Here is a 16,026-nt window from a genome sequence, read left to right as displayed (position 1 = left end):
CTGACTTGGTCGAGTTTGGCTCCAGAGAGGCTGTTCACATTAAGGTGGATGATGTGTAGTCCACTGGAACCAAAAAGGGCATCAGAGTCCGCTGTGTTGTGGTACTGACCAGAAAAGTTGTTGGTTATTATTGCTGTTGAAGTTGAAGAACAGAAGGAAGAGAAAGGAGAGAGAGAGAGAGGAATATTGTTCTTCCTCCAGGTGAAGGGGGAGGGAGGGGCGGAGTTGGAGAGGGGGAGAGGGGGATGCCAGGTAGGGTTGCTGGGGGTGGATTTCCTTTTGGCGGGCTTTTTTGAAGACAAAGAGAACAACGAAAATGTTTGTGTAAAGGCGCCTCTAAATCCTGTGTATGCCGCGTCCTCGACCGTCATGGACCGTGGAGAGGCCGCGTGGACCCCCGCCATCTCGTGCAGTTCCCCGCCATCACCGATGTCTGTGTCGCCGTCCACCGCCGCCGCGTCGTTCACCGCCGCTGAGTCGCTGCCTTCTCTGATGACCGGGTCGTCCTCCACCGCCGCCGCCGAGCCTCCGACAGAGTCTATAAACGGGGCGAAGTCCTCCGCCGAGCCGCCGACCGCAGGAGCACAGGTGAGCTTGAGCTGAGATGAGCCGGTAGCTGAGTTAGCTTCGATGGCGACGCTAGCAGTAGCATTGCTAGTCTTCGCCAGTCGGGACAACATTAACCGTGTTGTTGCAGGTCCAGGGTTGAGTTCAGTGTCTCCTGATAGTAGAAGTAATAGTAGTATTATTGACTTTCTGTCTATCCTTCCAGTCAGGGGCATGTTCACTTTGCCTCGATGTGCAGACAAGCACGATGCTAACACGTTAGCTCCAAAGCCAAGGTGCTTCGCCGATGTATTGTCGTGGAGATAAAAGTCACTATGGATGTCCATTTCGCGTTCTTGACTCTCATTTTCAAGAGGGTAGAGTATCCGAGGAGGTTTAAAATATAAATCCGTGATCCACAATACAAAAAGGAGGAAGTGTAGGATAATCCGAGCAGTTGTTTGAATTCCCGATCGGGAGCGAAAAAGGGTGCGACCGCTCATCTCGGCGTCCTACGTGAAAAAAAAAAAAAAAAGCAAACACATTGTACCATTAGAACACTGGAGTGATAGTTGCTGGAAATGGGCCTCTATACACCTATGTAGATATTGCACCAAAAAGCAGACATTTGCAGCTAGAATAGTCATTTAGCACATTAGCAATGTATAGAGTGTATTTCTTTAAAGTTAAGACTAGTTTAAAGTTATCTTCATTGAAAAGTACAGTGCTTTTCCTTCAAGAATAAGGACATTTACATGTGACCCCAAACTTTTGAACGCTAGTGTATATATATATATATATATATATATATATATATATATACATATATATATATATATATATATATATATATATATATATATATATATATATATATATATATATATATATATATATATATATATATATATATATATATATACATACATTATATACAAACCCTGTTTCCATATGAGTTGGGAAATGGTGTTAGATGTAAATATAAATGGAATACAATGATTTGCAAATCCTTTTCAAGCCATATTCAGTTGAATATGCTACAAAGACAACATATTTGATGTTCAAACTCATAAACTTTATTTTTTTTTGCAAATAATAATTAACTTATTTCAACAATTTCATGGCTGCAACACGTGCCAAAGTAGTTGTGAAAGGGCATGTTCACCACTGTGTTACATGGCCTTTCCTTTTAACAACACTCAGTAAAGGTTTGGGAAGTGAGGAGACACATTTTTGAAGTGGAATTCTTTCCCATTCTTGCTTGATGTACAGCTTAATATTGTCTGTGTTAGCACTTATAATAACAACATCACTAATACTTGTTAATATTGTCTGTGTTAGCACTTATAATAACAACATCACTAATACTTGTTAATATTGTCTGTGTTAGCACTTATAATAACAACATCACTAATACTTGTTAATATTGTCTGTGTTAGCACTTATAATAACAACATCACTAATACTTGTTAATATTGTCTGTGTTAGCACTTATAATAACAACATCACTAATACTTGTTAATATTGTCTGTGTTAGCACTTATAATAACAACATCACTAATACTTGTTAATATTGTCTGTGTTAGCACTTATAATAACAACATCACTAATACTTGTTAATATTGTCTGTGTTAGCACTTATAATAACAACATCACTAATACTTGTTAATATTGTCTGTGTTAGCACTTATAATAACAACATCACTAATACTTGTTAATATTGTCTGTGTTAGCACTTATAATAACAACATCACTAATACTTGTTAATATTGTCTGTGTTAGCACTTATAATAACAACATCACTAATACTTGTTAATATTGTCTGTGTTAGCACTTATAATAACAACATCACTAATACTTGTTAATATTCAAGTCACCAAATGTAAATGGAGTATTCTTGGTGTTTTTTGGAGGGTGTTATGGGCGGAACAGAGTTTATTAGAATAATTGTTTGTAAGTTATCACAAAAAACTTTGTGTTGAAATGAGTTCCTAGCAAGAAGACAAAAGCTGTCTTTGAAACCTACCAAGAAGAATGCTCGTAAAACTCCACTGTGTGAGGGGGAAACCACATGAAGAGTTTTCTGTTTTCTCTCCTGTATGGTAATCAACAGAAAGATATTGTTCTAACCCAAGGACTTCAAAGCGGACAGATGACAGGATCTGCCCAATTTCCAGACCAACTCTTTTTGAAGTATTTTACGAACTCTTTTTGAACTATTTTACAAACTCTTTTTGAACTGACCTTTTCTGTGAATTGTTTACGACCTTTTCTGTGAACTTTTTGCGACCTTTGTCCTTTGGAAACAGCCGTGGCCATGGGGTCGGGGAGGGTCCAAAATAAAAGAAGGAGGCATGCAATATTTTGGCAGAGCGTGCTGAGATACTGTACACGGGTACAGTGTAACGGCGACTCTCCTCAATATATTGAGTCCAAATAGAATTCTGTCTCTGTTTAATTCTTTGCCTCTTGTCTTGTTTAATAGATGTCATCAGTGTTTGAACCTGACAACGTTTATTTACGAGCTAGAATGCATAAAAAAAAGATACGTCCGTCGTCATGTATTTCATAATGATTGTGAACGATAGGCACTTTTTTTTTTTGAAGTGCAGTTTCCTTTTAAGATATGTAGCAAAGCCTGCTTTTTTGGGTGGCTGTAAAGTAAACATGGGGCATGCTCATCTACCTCGGTATCGTGTCCACATGTTGGTCTTAAACTGGATTAGAAGTTACTTAACCAACAGGAAACAATACGTGAAGATAGGAGAACACACATCTACTACGCTAAATATATCCTGTGGTGTACCTCAGGGATCAATACTTGGACCAAAACTGTTCAATCTTTATATAAATGACATTTGTAAAGTTACAAAGGACTTCAAGTTAGTTTTATTTGCAGATGATACAACTGTGTTTTGTTCAGGAGAGAACACACAGCAGATCATGCAAATAATAACAGAAGAAATGAACACATTAAAAAGATGCTCTGACAACAACAGACTATCTTTGAATCTCAGTAAGACTAAAATAATGATATTTGGTAACAGTAGAAGGGAAAGTCCAACACAAACACAAATGGAATAGAATTGAAAGACTAAATGAAACTAACTTTGATTGATTGATGATCAAATGAACTGCAAATTTCATGTAAAAAATATACAACATACATGTGTGATGTATCATGTTGTATGCATGCATGTGTGATGTATCATGTTGTATGCATGCATGTGTGATGTATCGTGTTGTATGCATGCATGTGTGATGTATCATGTTGTATGCATGCATGTGTGATGTATCATGTTGTATGCATGCATGTGTGATGTATCATGTTGTATGCATGCATGTGTGATGTATCGTGTTGTATGCATGCATGTGTGATGTATCATGTTGTATGCATGCATGTGTGATGTATCATGTTGTATGCATGCATGTGTGATGTATCATGTTGTATACATGCATGTGTGATGTATCATGTTGTATGCATGCATGTGTGATGTATCATGTTGTATGCATGCATGTGTGATGTATCATGTTGTATGCATGCATGTGTGATGTATCGTGTTGTATGCATGCATGTGTGATGTATCATGTTGTATGCATGCATGTGTGATGTATCATGTTGTATGCATGCATGTGTGATGTATCATGTTGTATGCATGCATGTGTGATGTATCGTGTTGTATGCATGCATGTGTGATGTATCATGTTGTATGCATGCATGTGTGATGTATCATGTTGTATGCATGCATGTGTGATGTATCATGTTGTATGCATGCATGTGTGATGTATCATGTTGTATGCATGCATGTGTGATGTATCATGTTGTATGCATGCATGTGTGATGTATCGTGTTGTATGCATGCATGTGTGATGTATCATGTTGTATGCATGCATGTGTGATGTATCATGTTGTATGCATGCATGTGTGATGTATCATGTTGTATGCATGCATGTGTGATGTATCATGTTGTATGCATGCATGTGTGATGTATCATGTTGTATGCATGCATGTGTGATGTATCATGTTGTATGCATGCATGTGTGATGTATCATGTTGTATGCATGCATGTGTGATGTATCATGTTGTATGCATGCATGTGTGATGTATCATGTTGTATGCATGCATGTGTGATGTATCATGTTGTATGCATGCATGTGTGATGTATCATGTTGTATGCATGCATGTGTGATGTATCATGTTGTATGCATGTGCCACCTTTCTGTGTGTGTGTGTGTGTGTGTGACACCTATGTGTTTGTGTGCTGCAGGTGTTGCCTCGTCAGACGTGTGGCCTGTTCACTCACACCATCTACTACAAGGAGTATCCTGGCGGCTCTAAAGAACTCGACAGAAGCATCCGAGGAGGAGAGCTCTTCCTCACCGTGCTGCTCAACCCTGTGAGTCACACACACACACACACACACACACACACACACACACACACACACACACACACACACACACACACACACACACACACACACACACACACACACACACACACACACACACACACACACACACACACACACACATACACACACACACACACACACACACATCAACAAGAAGGCTTGTTAAAGAGGCATCAAGAATGGTTCCGGCTTCTTCTTCCGTGTGTTGCCTGTCTCATTTATTTTCATGTTTGCTTTGTGCGTATCTTTTTGCCTTCTTCTTGTCACCAACAGCATCTCACTGTCAACATCTTTACACTTTAAATTAGCTCTCACCGCAGGGGGGTCACACACACACACACACACACACACACACACACACACACACACACACACACACACACACACACACACACACACACACACACACACACACACACACACACACACACACACACACACACACACACACACACACACACACACACACAGCAGGGCTGTGTGTGTCAGTTGACTTTACTTCTGCTGTGACTTGAAGTGCAAGATGAAGTTGTAATGTTCACCAACACATGCATGAAGTTGTAATGTTCACCAACACATGCATGAAGTTGTAATGTTCACCAACACATGCATGAAGTTGTAATGTTCACCAACACATGCATGAAGTTGTAATGTTCACCAACACATGCGTGAAGTTGTAATGTTCACCAACACATGCATGAAGTTGTAATGTTCACCAACACATGCATGAAGTTGTAATGTTCACCAACACATGCATGAAGTTGTAATGTTCACCAACACATGCATGAAGTTGTAATGTTCACCAACACATGCGTGAAGTTGTAATGTTCACCAACACATGCATGAAGTTGTAATGTTCACCAACACATGCATGAAGTTGTAATGTTCACCAACACATGCATGAAGTTGTAATGTTCACCAACACATGCATGAAGTTGTAATGTTCACCAACACATGCATGAAGTTGTAATGTTCACCAACACATGCATGAAGTTGTAATGTTCACCAACACATGCATGAAGTTGTAATGTTCACCAACACATGCATGAAGTTGTAATGTTCACCAACACATGCATGAAGTTGTAATGTTCACCAACACATGCGTGAAGTTGTAATGTTCACCAACACATGCGTGAAGTTGTAATGTTCACCAACACATGCATGAAGTTGTAATGTTCACCAACACATGCGTGAAGTTGTAATGTTCACCAACACATGCATGAAGTTGTAATGTTCACCAACACATGCGTGAAGTTGTAATGTTCACCAACACATGCATGAAGTTGTAATGTTCACCAACACATGCGTGACGTTGTAATGTTCACCAACACATGCATGAAGTTGTAATGTTCACCAACACATGCATGAAGTTGTAATGTTCACCAACACATGCATGAAGTTGTAATGTTCACCAACACATGCATGAAGTTGTAATGTTCACCAACACATGCATGAAGTTGTAATGTTCACCAACACATGCATGAAGTTGTAATGTTCACCAACACATGCGTGAAGTTGTAATGTTCACCAACACATGCATGAAGTTGTAATGTTCACCAACACATGCATGAAGTTGTAATGTTCACCAACACATGCATGAAGTTGTAATGTTCACCAACACATGCGTGAAGTTGTAATGTTCACCAACACATGCATGAAGTTGTAATGTTCACCAACACATGCGTGAAGTTGTAATGTTCACCAACACATGCATGAAGTTGTAATGTTCACCAACACATGCGTGAAGTTGTAATGTTCACCAACACATGCATGAAGTTGTAATGTTCACCAACACATGCGTGAAGTTGTAATGTTCACCAACACATGCATGAAGTTGTAATGTTCACCAACACATGCATGAAGTTGTAATGTTCACCAACACATGCATGAAGTTGTAATGTTCACCAACACATGCATGAAGTTGTAATGTTCACCAACACATGCGTGAAGTTGTAATGTTCACCAACACATGCATGAAGTTGTAATGTTCACCAACACATGCATGAAGTTGTAATGTTCACCAACACATGCGTGAAGTTGTAATGTTCACCAACACATGCATGAAGTTGTAATGTTCACCAACACATGCATGAAGTTGTAATGTTCACCAACACATGCATGAAGTTGTAATGTTCACCAACACATGCATGAAGTTGTAATGTTCACCAACACATGCATGAAGTTGTAATGTTCACCAACACATGCATGAAGTTGTAATGTTCACCAACACATGCGTGAAGTTGTAATGTTCACCAACACATGCGTGAAGTTGTAATGTTCACCAACACATGCATGAAGTTGTAATGTTCACCAACACATGCATGAAGTTGTAATGTTCACCAACACATGCGTGAAGTTGTAATGTTCACCAACACATGCATGAAGTTGTAATGTTCACCAACACATGCATGAAGTTGTAATGTTCACCAACACATGCAGCCTACAAGGAGGAACCTCCACCAAGGACAAAATGTTAATAATGAAACAAATTGTCCCTAGGGCTGGGCAGGTACAGTGGTGGTCATAAGTGTACATCCACTTGTAAAGAACATCATGTCTTGACTTTACAATTATTTCTTATTTTGTTGTGATGTAGTGATTGGAGCACATACTTGTTGTTGTTGTGATGTAGTGATTGGAGCACATACTTGTTGTTGTTGTGATGTAGTGATTGGAGCACATACTTGTTGTTGTTGTGATGTAGTGATTGGAGCACATACTTGTTGTTGTTGTGATGTAGTGATTGGAGCACATACTTGTTGTTGTTGTGATGTAGTGATTGGAGCACATACTTGTTGTTGTTGTGATGTAGTGATTGGAGCACATACTTGTTGTTGTTGTGATGTAGTGATTGGAGCACATACTTGTTGTTGTGATGTAGTGATTGGAGCACATACTTGTTGTGATGTAGTGATTGGAGCACATACTTGTTGTGATGTAGTGATTGGAGCACATACTTGTTGTGATGTAGTGATTGGAGCACATACCTGTTGTTGTTGTGATGTAGTGATTGGAGCACATACTTGTTGTTGTTGTGATGTAGTGATTGGAGCACATACTTGTTGTTGTTGTGATGTAGTGATTGGAGCACATACTTGTTGTGATGTAGTGATTGGAGCACATACTTGTTGTTGTTGTGATGTAGTGATTGGAGCACATACTTGTTGTTGTTGTGATGTAGTGATTGGAGCACATACTTGTTGTTGTTGTGATGTAGTGATTGGAGCACATACTTGTTGTTGTTGTGATGTAGTGATTGGAGCACATACTTGTTGTTGTGATGTAGTGATTGGAGCACATACTTGTTGTGATGTAGTGATTGGAGCACATACTTGTTGTGATGTAGTGATTGGAGCACATACTTGTTGTTGTTGTGATGTAGTGATTGGAGCACATACTTGTTGTTGTGATGTAGTGATTGGAGCACATACTTGTTGTGATGTAGTGATTGGAGCACATACTTGTTGTGATGTAGTGATTGGAGCACATACTTGTTGTTGTTGTGATGTAGTGATTGGAGCACATACTTGTTGTTGTTGTGATGTAGTGATTGGAGCACATACTTGTTGCTCACTAAAAACATTCATGAAGTTTGCTTCTTTTATGAATTTATTATGGCTCTACTGAAAATGTGAGGGTGAAAAGTATACATACAGCAATGTTAATATCTGCTTCCTTGGCAAGTTGACCTGCAATAAGACACTTTTGGTAGCCATCCACAAGCTTCTGCTTGACCACTAAATTGCTGCAGTTCAGATAAATGTCTTGCAGATAAATACATTGCGAAATAAGTTATTTTCACAGAAATATTTAATAAATGTTATACCTTAATTGCTTCTAAACGCTGCCTGTAACGCGGCAGTAAAACGGCAGATCAAACAAAAGGGAGGTTATGGCCATGGAGCCACTAGCTGCGCAAGCTAGCTCCCCAATCAGCTAAACAGACTCAATAAATCCACGCTGACACTTTGGTGAATCTACTGAGGAATTTTTGAAAGTGAAACACTACAAAAATAATGTTATTGCAAGTAAATAATGCTAACACCGACACTCGTAGACACGTTAGCATATTAGCAAATGCTAACAACACTTTCTTGATTACATTACAGTAGCATGAAAAGACTCCTGCAGACATCACACATGGGACCATTTAGTGAGTATAAACAGTTGTAGTTATATTGGAAAAGTTAGCTTGGCGTGATGAAGGAAGAATCCATTCGAGTAGAAACGCTATGGACAACTAGTAGATGGAACGGCACGTCTACTTCTGCTTGAAAGCAATAAATGGAAGGACACTGCAGCACCTGCACGATTGCAAACAAGAACAATTCCTAGTTTGTGAACCCGTTCTCAAACAATGGCAATAAAAAACTATTCTGATTGTGATTCTGACACTTGAGGTGATTCTGACACGGCAACAGCTGCAGTGAGCAAACTCGTCCTAAAAGTGGCGCCACAGCACAAATAATAACACACATTTTCAGTGTATTTGCTTGTTTTTTGTTTTGAACTATTTATATTATGGCTGACAGCGAAGACAAATCCATTAATTAGCCACACCATTTTCTAAGCCACAGGGTTTGAAGTGTAGGATAAAAGTGGTGACTCATAGTCTTTACCATTGACGGTAGTAGCTGACAATTACCATTTATATCTGTCAGTAGTCTCGCTATGGAACTGCTAAAATCAACAAAGAAGACGCTGTCGAAGTGGAGTCACGTAAATAAGACCCGCCCACAAAACCCAGAAGAGAGGAGAAAATAATGATACTAATATGACCTCTTTAATGCACCTTAGAATGTGGTGTGTCGTTGGTATGAAAGCACGTTTGTAGACCTGACTACACCCGCTAATCACCAGTGTGCCTTCAAATGTGCTAATTGCATTTTTATCCATGTTCTCGCTGTGTTGCGTCCCGTATGACACGTTGTGTTGTGTCCCATATGACACGTTGTGTTGCATCCCATATGACACGTTGTGTTGTGTCCCATATGACACGTTGTGTTGTGTCCCATATGACACGTTGTGTTGCGTCCCATATGACACGTTGTGTTGCATCCCATATGGCACGTTGTGTTGTGTCCCATACGACTGGTTGTGTTGCATCCCATATGACACGTTGTGTTGTGTCCCATATGACACGTCGTGTTGTGTCCCATATGACACGTTGTGTTGTGTCCCATATGACACGTTGTGTTGCATCCCATATGACACGTTGTGTTGTGTCCCATATGACACGTTGTGTTGCGTCCCATATGATACGTTGTGTTGCGTCCCATATGACATGTTGTGTTGTGTCCCATATGACATGTTGTGTTGTGTCCCATATGACACGTTGTGTTGCGTCCCATATGACACGTTGTGTTGTGTCCCATATGACACGCTGTGTTGTGTCCCGTATGACATGCTGTGTTGCGTCCCATATGACACGTTGTGTTGTGTCCCATATGACACGCTGTGTTGTGTCCCGTATGACATGCTGTGTTGTGTCCCATATGACACGTCGTGTTGCGTCCCATATCACACGCTGTGTTGTGTCCCATATGGCACGCTGTCTTGTGTCCCATATGACAGGTTGTGTTGTGTCCCATATGACAGGTTGTGTTGCGTCCCATATGACACGTTGTGTTGTGTCCCATTTCACACGCTGTGTTCGGTCCCATATTACACGCTGTGTTGTGTCCCATATGACACGTCGTGTTGCGTCCCATATGACACGTTGTGTTGTGTCCCATATCACACGCTGTGTTGTGTCCCATATGACATGCTGTGTTGTGTCCCATATGACACGTCGTGTCGCGTCCCATATGACATGTTGTGTTCTGTCCCATATGACACGTTGTGTTGTGTCCCATATGACAGGTTGTGTTGCATCCCATATGACACGTTGTGTTGCGTCCCATATGACACGTTGTGTTGCGTCCCATATGACACGTTGTGTTGTGTCCCATATGACACGTTGTGTTGCGTCCCATATGACACGTTGTGTTGTGTCCCATATGACACGTTGTGTTGCGTCCCATATGACACGTTGTGTTGTGTCCCATATGACACGTTGTGTTGTGTCCCATATGACACGCTGTGTTGTGTCCCGTATGACATGCTGTGTTGTGTCCCATATGACACGTCGTGTTGCGTCCCATATCACACGCTGTGTTGTGTCCCATATGACACGCTGTCTTGTGTCCCATATGACAGGTTGTGTTGTGTCCCATATGACAGGTTGTGTTGCGTCCCATATGACACATTGTGTTGTGTCCCATTTCACACGCTGTGTTCGGTCCCATATTACACGCTGTGTTGTGTCCCATATGACACGTCGTGTTGCGTCCCATATGACACGTTGTGTTGTGTCCCATATCACACGCTGTGTTGTGTCCCATATGACATGCTGTGTTGTGTCCCATATGACACGTCGTGTCGCGTCCCATATGACATGTTGTGTTCTGTCCCATATGACACGTTGTGTTGTGTCCCATATGACAGGTTGTGTTGCATCCCATATGACACGTTGTGTTGCGTCCCATATGACACGTTGTGTTGCGTCCCATATGACACGTTGTGTTGTGTCCCATATGACACGTTGTGTTGCGTCCCATATGACACGTTGTGTTGTGTCCCATATGACACGTTGTGTTGCGTCCCATATGACACGTTGTGTTGCATCCCATATGACACGTTGTGTTGCGTCCCATATGACACGTTGTGTTGTGTCCCATATGACACGTTGTGTTGTGTCCCATATGACACGTTGTGTTGCGTCCCATATGACACGTTGTGTTGCATCCCATATGACACGTTGTCGCGGCTAATAAAGGGAGCTTTTTAAACACAAAAGCTATTGAAGCCTGACATGACAGTTCCCCCCCCCACTGATGATTCACTTGCCTGGCTCCCTGCTAGCTAGCTAGTGTTCTATTTGCAGAGACAAAAGCTTTCATTAGATTGTGTGCTTTGCAATCAATAGTCTTGTGAAGCGTGCAGCTTTCATCCCTCAGGGCTTTCCTTTTGTGCCATGATCCACCCTTTGGTAACATTGTCACTTTCCCTTTTTGCCATGATCCACCCTTTGGTAACATTGTCACTTTCCTTTTGTGCCATGATCCACCCTTTGGTAACATTGTCACTTTCCCTTTTTGCCATGATCCACCCTTTGGTAACATTGTCACTTTCCCTTTTTGCCATGATCCACCCTTTGGTAACATTGTCACTTTCCCTTTTTGCCATGATCCACCCTTTGGTAACATTGTCACTTTCCATTCAATGATTTGTAATGACATTCGGCCCCTGGTGACAGGTGCTTGTTTCTTTGTCAGCATTCTACCTCAACACCACCTTTCTAAACCATTCTCAGCTCAAAATATCAACTTTTTATAAACATTGGGGGCCAGTTCTATGATGCACTACATTCCTACATGAACTAAATAAGCAGCTTTGATCAATTTATTTATCACTTAAAATATGTATTCTTTTGTTTAATAAAATTCTAGCCAAACATTTAATAAAGTCAAATACAAATAAGGCAACAAGAGAAGAATCCTACACTTCTCTTTTCTAAAGTAAATGTGTACATCAAATATAGATCATCTACATCTACTATATGGTGTGTAAAGTACATGTAGAGCAGATATAGATCATCTACATCTACTATATGGTGTGTAAAGTACATGTAGAGCAGATATAGATCATCTACATCTACTATATGGTGTGTAAAGTACATGTAGAGCAGATATAGATCATCTACATCTACTATATGGTGTGTATAGTACATGTAGAGCAGATATAGATCATCTACATCTACTATATGGTGTGTAAAGTACATGTAGAGCAGATATAGATCATCTACATCTACTATATGGTGTGTAAAGTACATGTAGAGCAGATATAGATCATCTACATCTACTATATGGTGTGTAAAGTACATGTAGAGCAGATATAGATCATCTACATCTACTATATGGTGTGTAAAGTACATGTAGAGCAGATATAGATCATCTACATCTACTATATGGTGTGTAAAGTACATGTAGAGCAGATATAGATCATCTACATCTACTATATGGTCTGAGTGGCTGGACAGGACAGATATTAAAAAAATCTAAAAAATCAAAAAATAGTATATATATATATATATATATATATATATATATATATATATATATATATATATATATATATATATATATATATATATATATATATATATATATATATATATATATATATATATATATATATTCACATTTGTGTATATATATGTATTTGTGTATATATATATGTATATGTATATATGTTTTTATGTGTATATATTTTTTGTTCATTGATTTTTGAATTTTTAAATCCACCTACCCCCCTTGTTTGTGTATATGTGTATATATATATATATATATATATATATATATATATATATATATATATATATATATATATATATATATATATATATATATATATATATATGTATATATATATATATATATATATATATATATATATATATATATATATATATATATATATATATATATATATATATATATATATATATATATACGTATACACATATATATATATATATATATATATATATATATATATATATATATATATATATATATATATATATATATATACGTATACACATATATATATAAATATATATATATATATATATATATATATATATATATATATATATATATATATATATATATATATATATATATATATATATGTATATATATATATATATATATATATATATGTGTGTGTGTATATATATATATATATATATATATATATATATATATATATATATATATATATGTATATATATATATATATATATATATATATATATATTTATATATATACATATATATATATATATATATATATATATATATATATATATATATATATATATATATATATATATATATATATATATATATATATATATATATATATATATATTTATATATATATATATATATATATATATACATATATACACATATATACATATATACACAAACAAGGGGGGTAGGTGGGATTTATATATATGTATACGTGTATAAATATGTGTGTATGTATTTCTTTTCAATGATTTTAGATTGATTAAGAACTGTTAAAATAAGGATTGCGAATCGATTTATTTTGACACCCCACCACCTACTCCCCCCCAAGCTGGGAAATCAATGCTGGGACCCGGGCTCTGCAGCAGCAAGTAAAGGGCCAGTAAAGGGCCAGTAAAGGTCCAGTAAAGGGCCACATGGTCCCTGGTGGATAGATGGTCAGACAGTTGGTGGATAGATGGTCAGACAGGTGGTGGATAGATGGTCAGACAGGTGGTGGATAGATGGTCAGACAGGTGGTGGATAGATGGTCAGACAGGTGGTGGATAGATGGTCAGACAGGTGGTGGATAGATGGTCAGACAGGTGGTGCAAAGGCGGAGAGAGAGAGAGAGAGAGAGAGGGAGAGAGAGAGAGAGAGAGAGAGAGAGAGAGAGAGAGAGAGAGAGAGAGAGAGAGAGAGAGAGAGAGGAGGAGGACTGATTGAGATTTAATGTTCAGGTCACACCATCTTGTGTCCCTTAAGAATCCAGGCACACACAAATAAATATGTTAATATTGACTGTTTATCACGTGTGTGTGTGTGTGTGTGTGTGTGTGTGTGTGTGTGTGTGTGTGTGTGTGTGTGTGTGTGTGTGTGTGTGTGTGTGTGTGTGTGTGTGTGTGTGTGTGTGTGGCTGACATCAGCAGGGAGGAGGAGGGAGACATTTATCAGGTCTGACATTTTAGCCATTAAAGCTCTGCCTCTACGCTTATTAGCCAAACACCAAAAAGTCAGCACAAAAATCTCCTCCCCCGCCCTTATTGGCTTCCTGTCACACACACACACACACACACACACACACACACACACACACACACACACACACACACACACACACACACACACACACACACACACACACACACACACACACACACACACACACACACACACACTTGTTACCTTCTTGAGACCTCTGGAACATGCCTCCCTCTTTAGGACCAGCCTTTCCAGATTCATAAAGATTAGTATTTACAACATTAATAATATATACATACTATGCACATATTAAAAAGCTTGTTGTGAAAATTGAGTTGGAATTTCACAAGAAAAAGGTCACAATTTCACAAGAAAAACTTAGAATGTTGGCAGTATTATAATAAAAGTTGTCATTTTACTCAACGCAAGTCAAAATTTTACAAGAAAAACTGAACATTTGTGCAAAATTATGATAAAAGTTGGAATTTTACTCAATAACAGTCACCATTTTACAAGAAAAGCTTAAAATGTTGGCAGTTTTATGAAAAGAGTCGTCATTTTACTCGACAGAAGTCACAATTTTACAAGAAAACTTTGAAATGTTGGCAATATTATAATAATAATCTGAATTTTACTTGGCAAAATGATGACAAAAGACATAATTTCCCTCCAAAAATGTCACAGTTTTACAAAAACAAAACAAAAATTGTCAATATTGTGATTAAAGTCAGAATTTTATATGACAAATGTCACCATTTTGCATTAAAAAGTAATAATTTTACATAAAAAAGTGATAATTTTACGAGAAAATATTACAATATTACAGAAACAGAAAGAATATGAGAAATGGTTCCCAATTTTATGAAAATTAAAAAAATAGTCGACACATTGTGAGAAAAAGACTGCTTTTAGTTAATTTATTTTTCATTTTTGTTTGTTTGTTTGTAATTGTTTTTTAATCAAGTTTTACAGTATGTCTCTATATACATATATGTTTTTTAATTTTGGCCAAAGGGGGCTTATTTCAATTTCTTACACACTTGTTATTTCATATGTTGACTTTTAAAAGCGACACACAGTCAATTTGAAAAATCCCTCCTTTTTGGGACCACCCTCATTTTGATGGATGTCACCACAAATGTCTATTAGATGCAATGTTGTTGATTGATGTCACACCTCCTCATATGGAAGATACTTTTCCTTCTTCATATCTCAAGAAGGCTAGAAATACAATAACACACACACAC

At 38.0% G+C, this 16,026-nt stretch overlaps 1 protein-coding gene across 1 annotated transcript in view; it reads left to right on the top strand.

The window, feature by feature from the left end:
- ndst3 (N-deacetylase/N-sulfotransferase (heparan glucosaminyl) 3) overlaps positions 1-16,026 on the top strand; it is a 310,454-nt gene that overhangs the window by 138,928 nt on the left and 155,500 nt on the right. Inside the window, exon 6 of the mRNA XM_062027384.1 lies at positions 4,815-4,943. Within this exon, the coding sequence (XP_061883368.1) occupies positions 4,815-4,943 (129 nt within the window). The remainder of the gene's footprint in view (positions 1-4,814; positions 4,944-16,026) is intronic.

Source organism: Entelurus aequoreus, linkage group LG18 (genome assembly GCF_033978785.1).
Source record: "Entelurus aequoreus isolate RoL-2023_Sb linkage group LG18, RoL_Eaeq_v1.1, whole genome shotgun sequence".
Lineage (NCBI taxonomy): Eukaryota > Metazoa > Chordata > Actinopteri > Syngnathiformes > Syngnathidae > Entelurus > Entelurus aequoreus.
The sequence above is the reverse complement of the archived record's forward strand: the minus strand, read 5'-3'. Positions and strand labels throughout refer to the sequence as shown.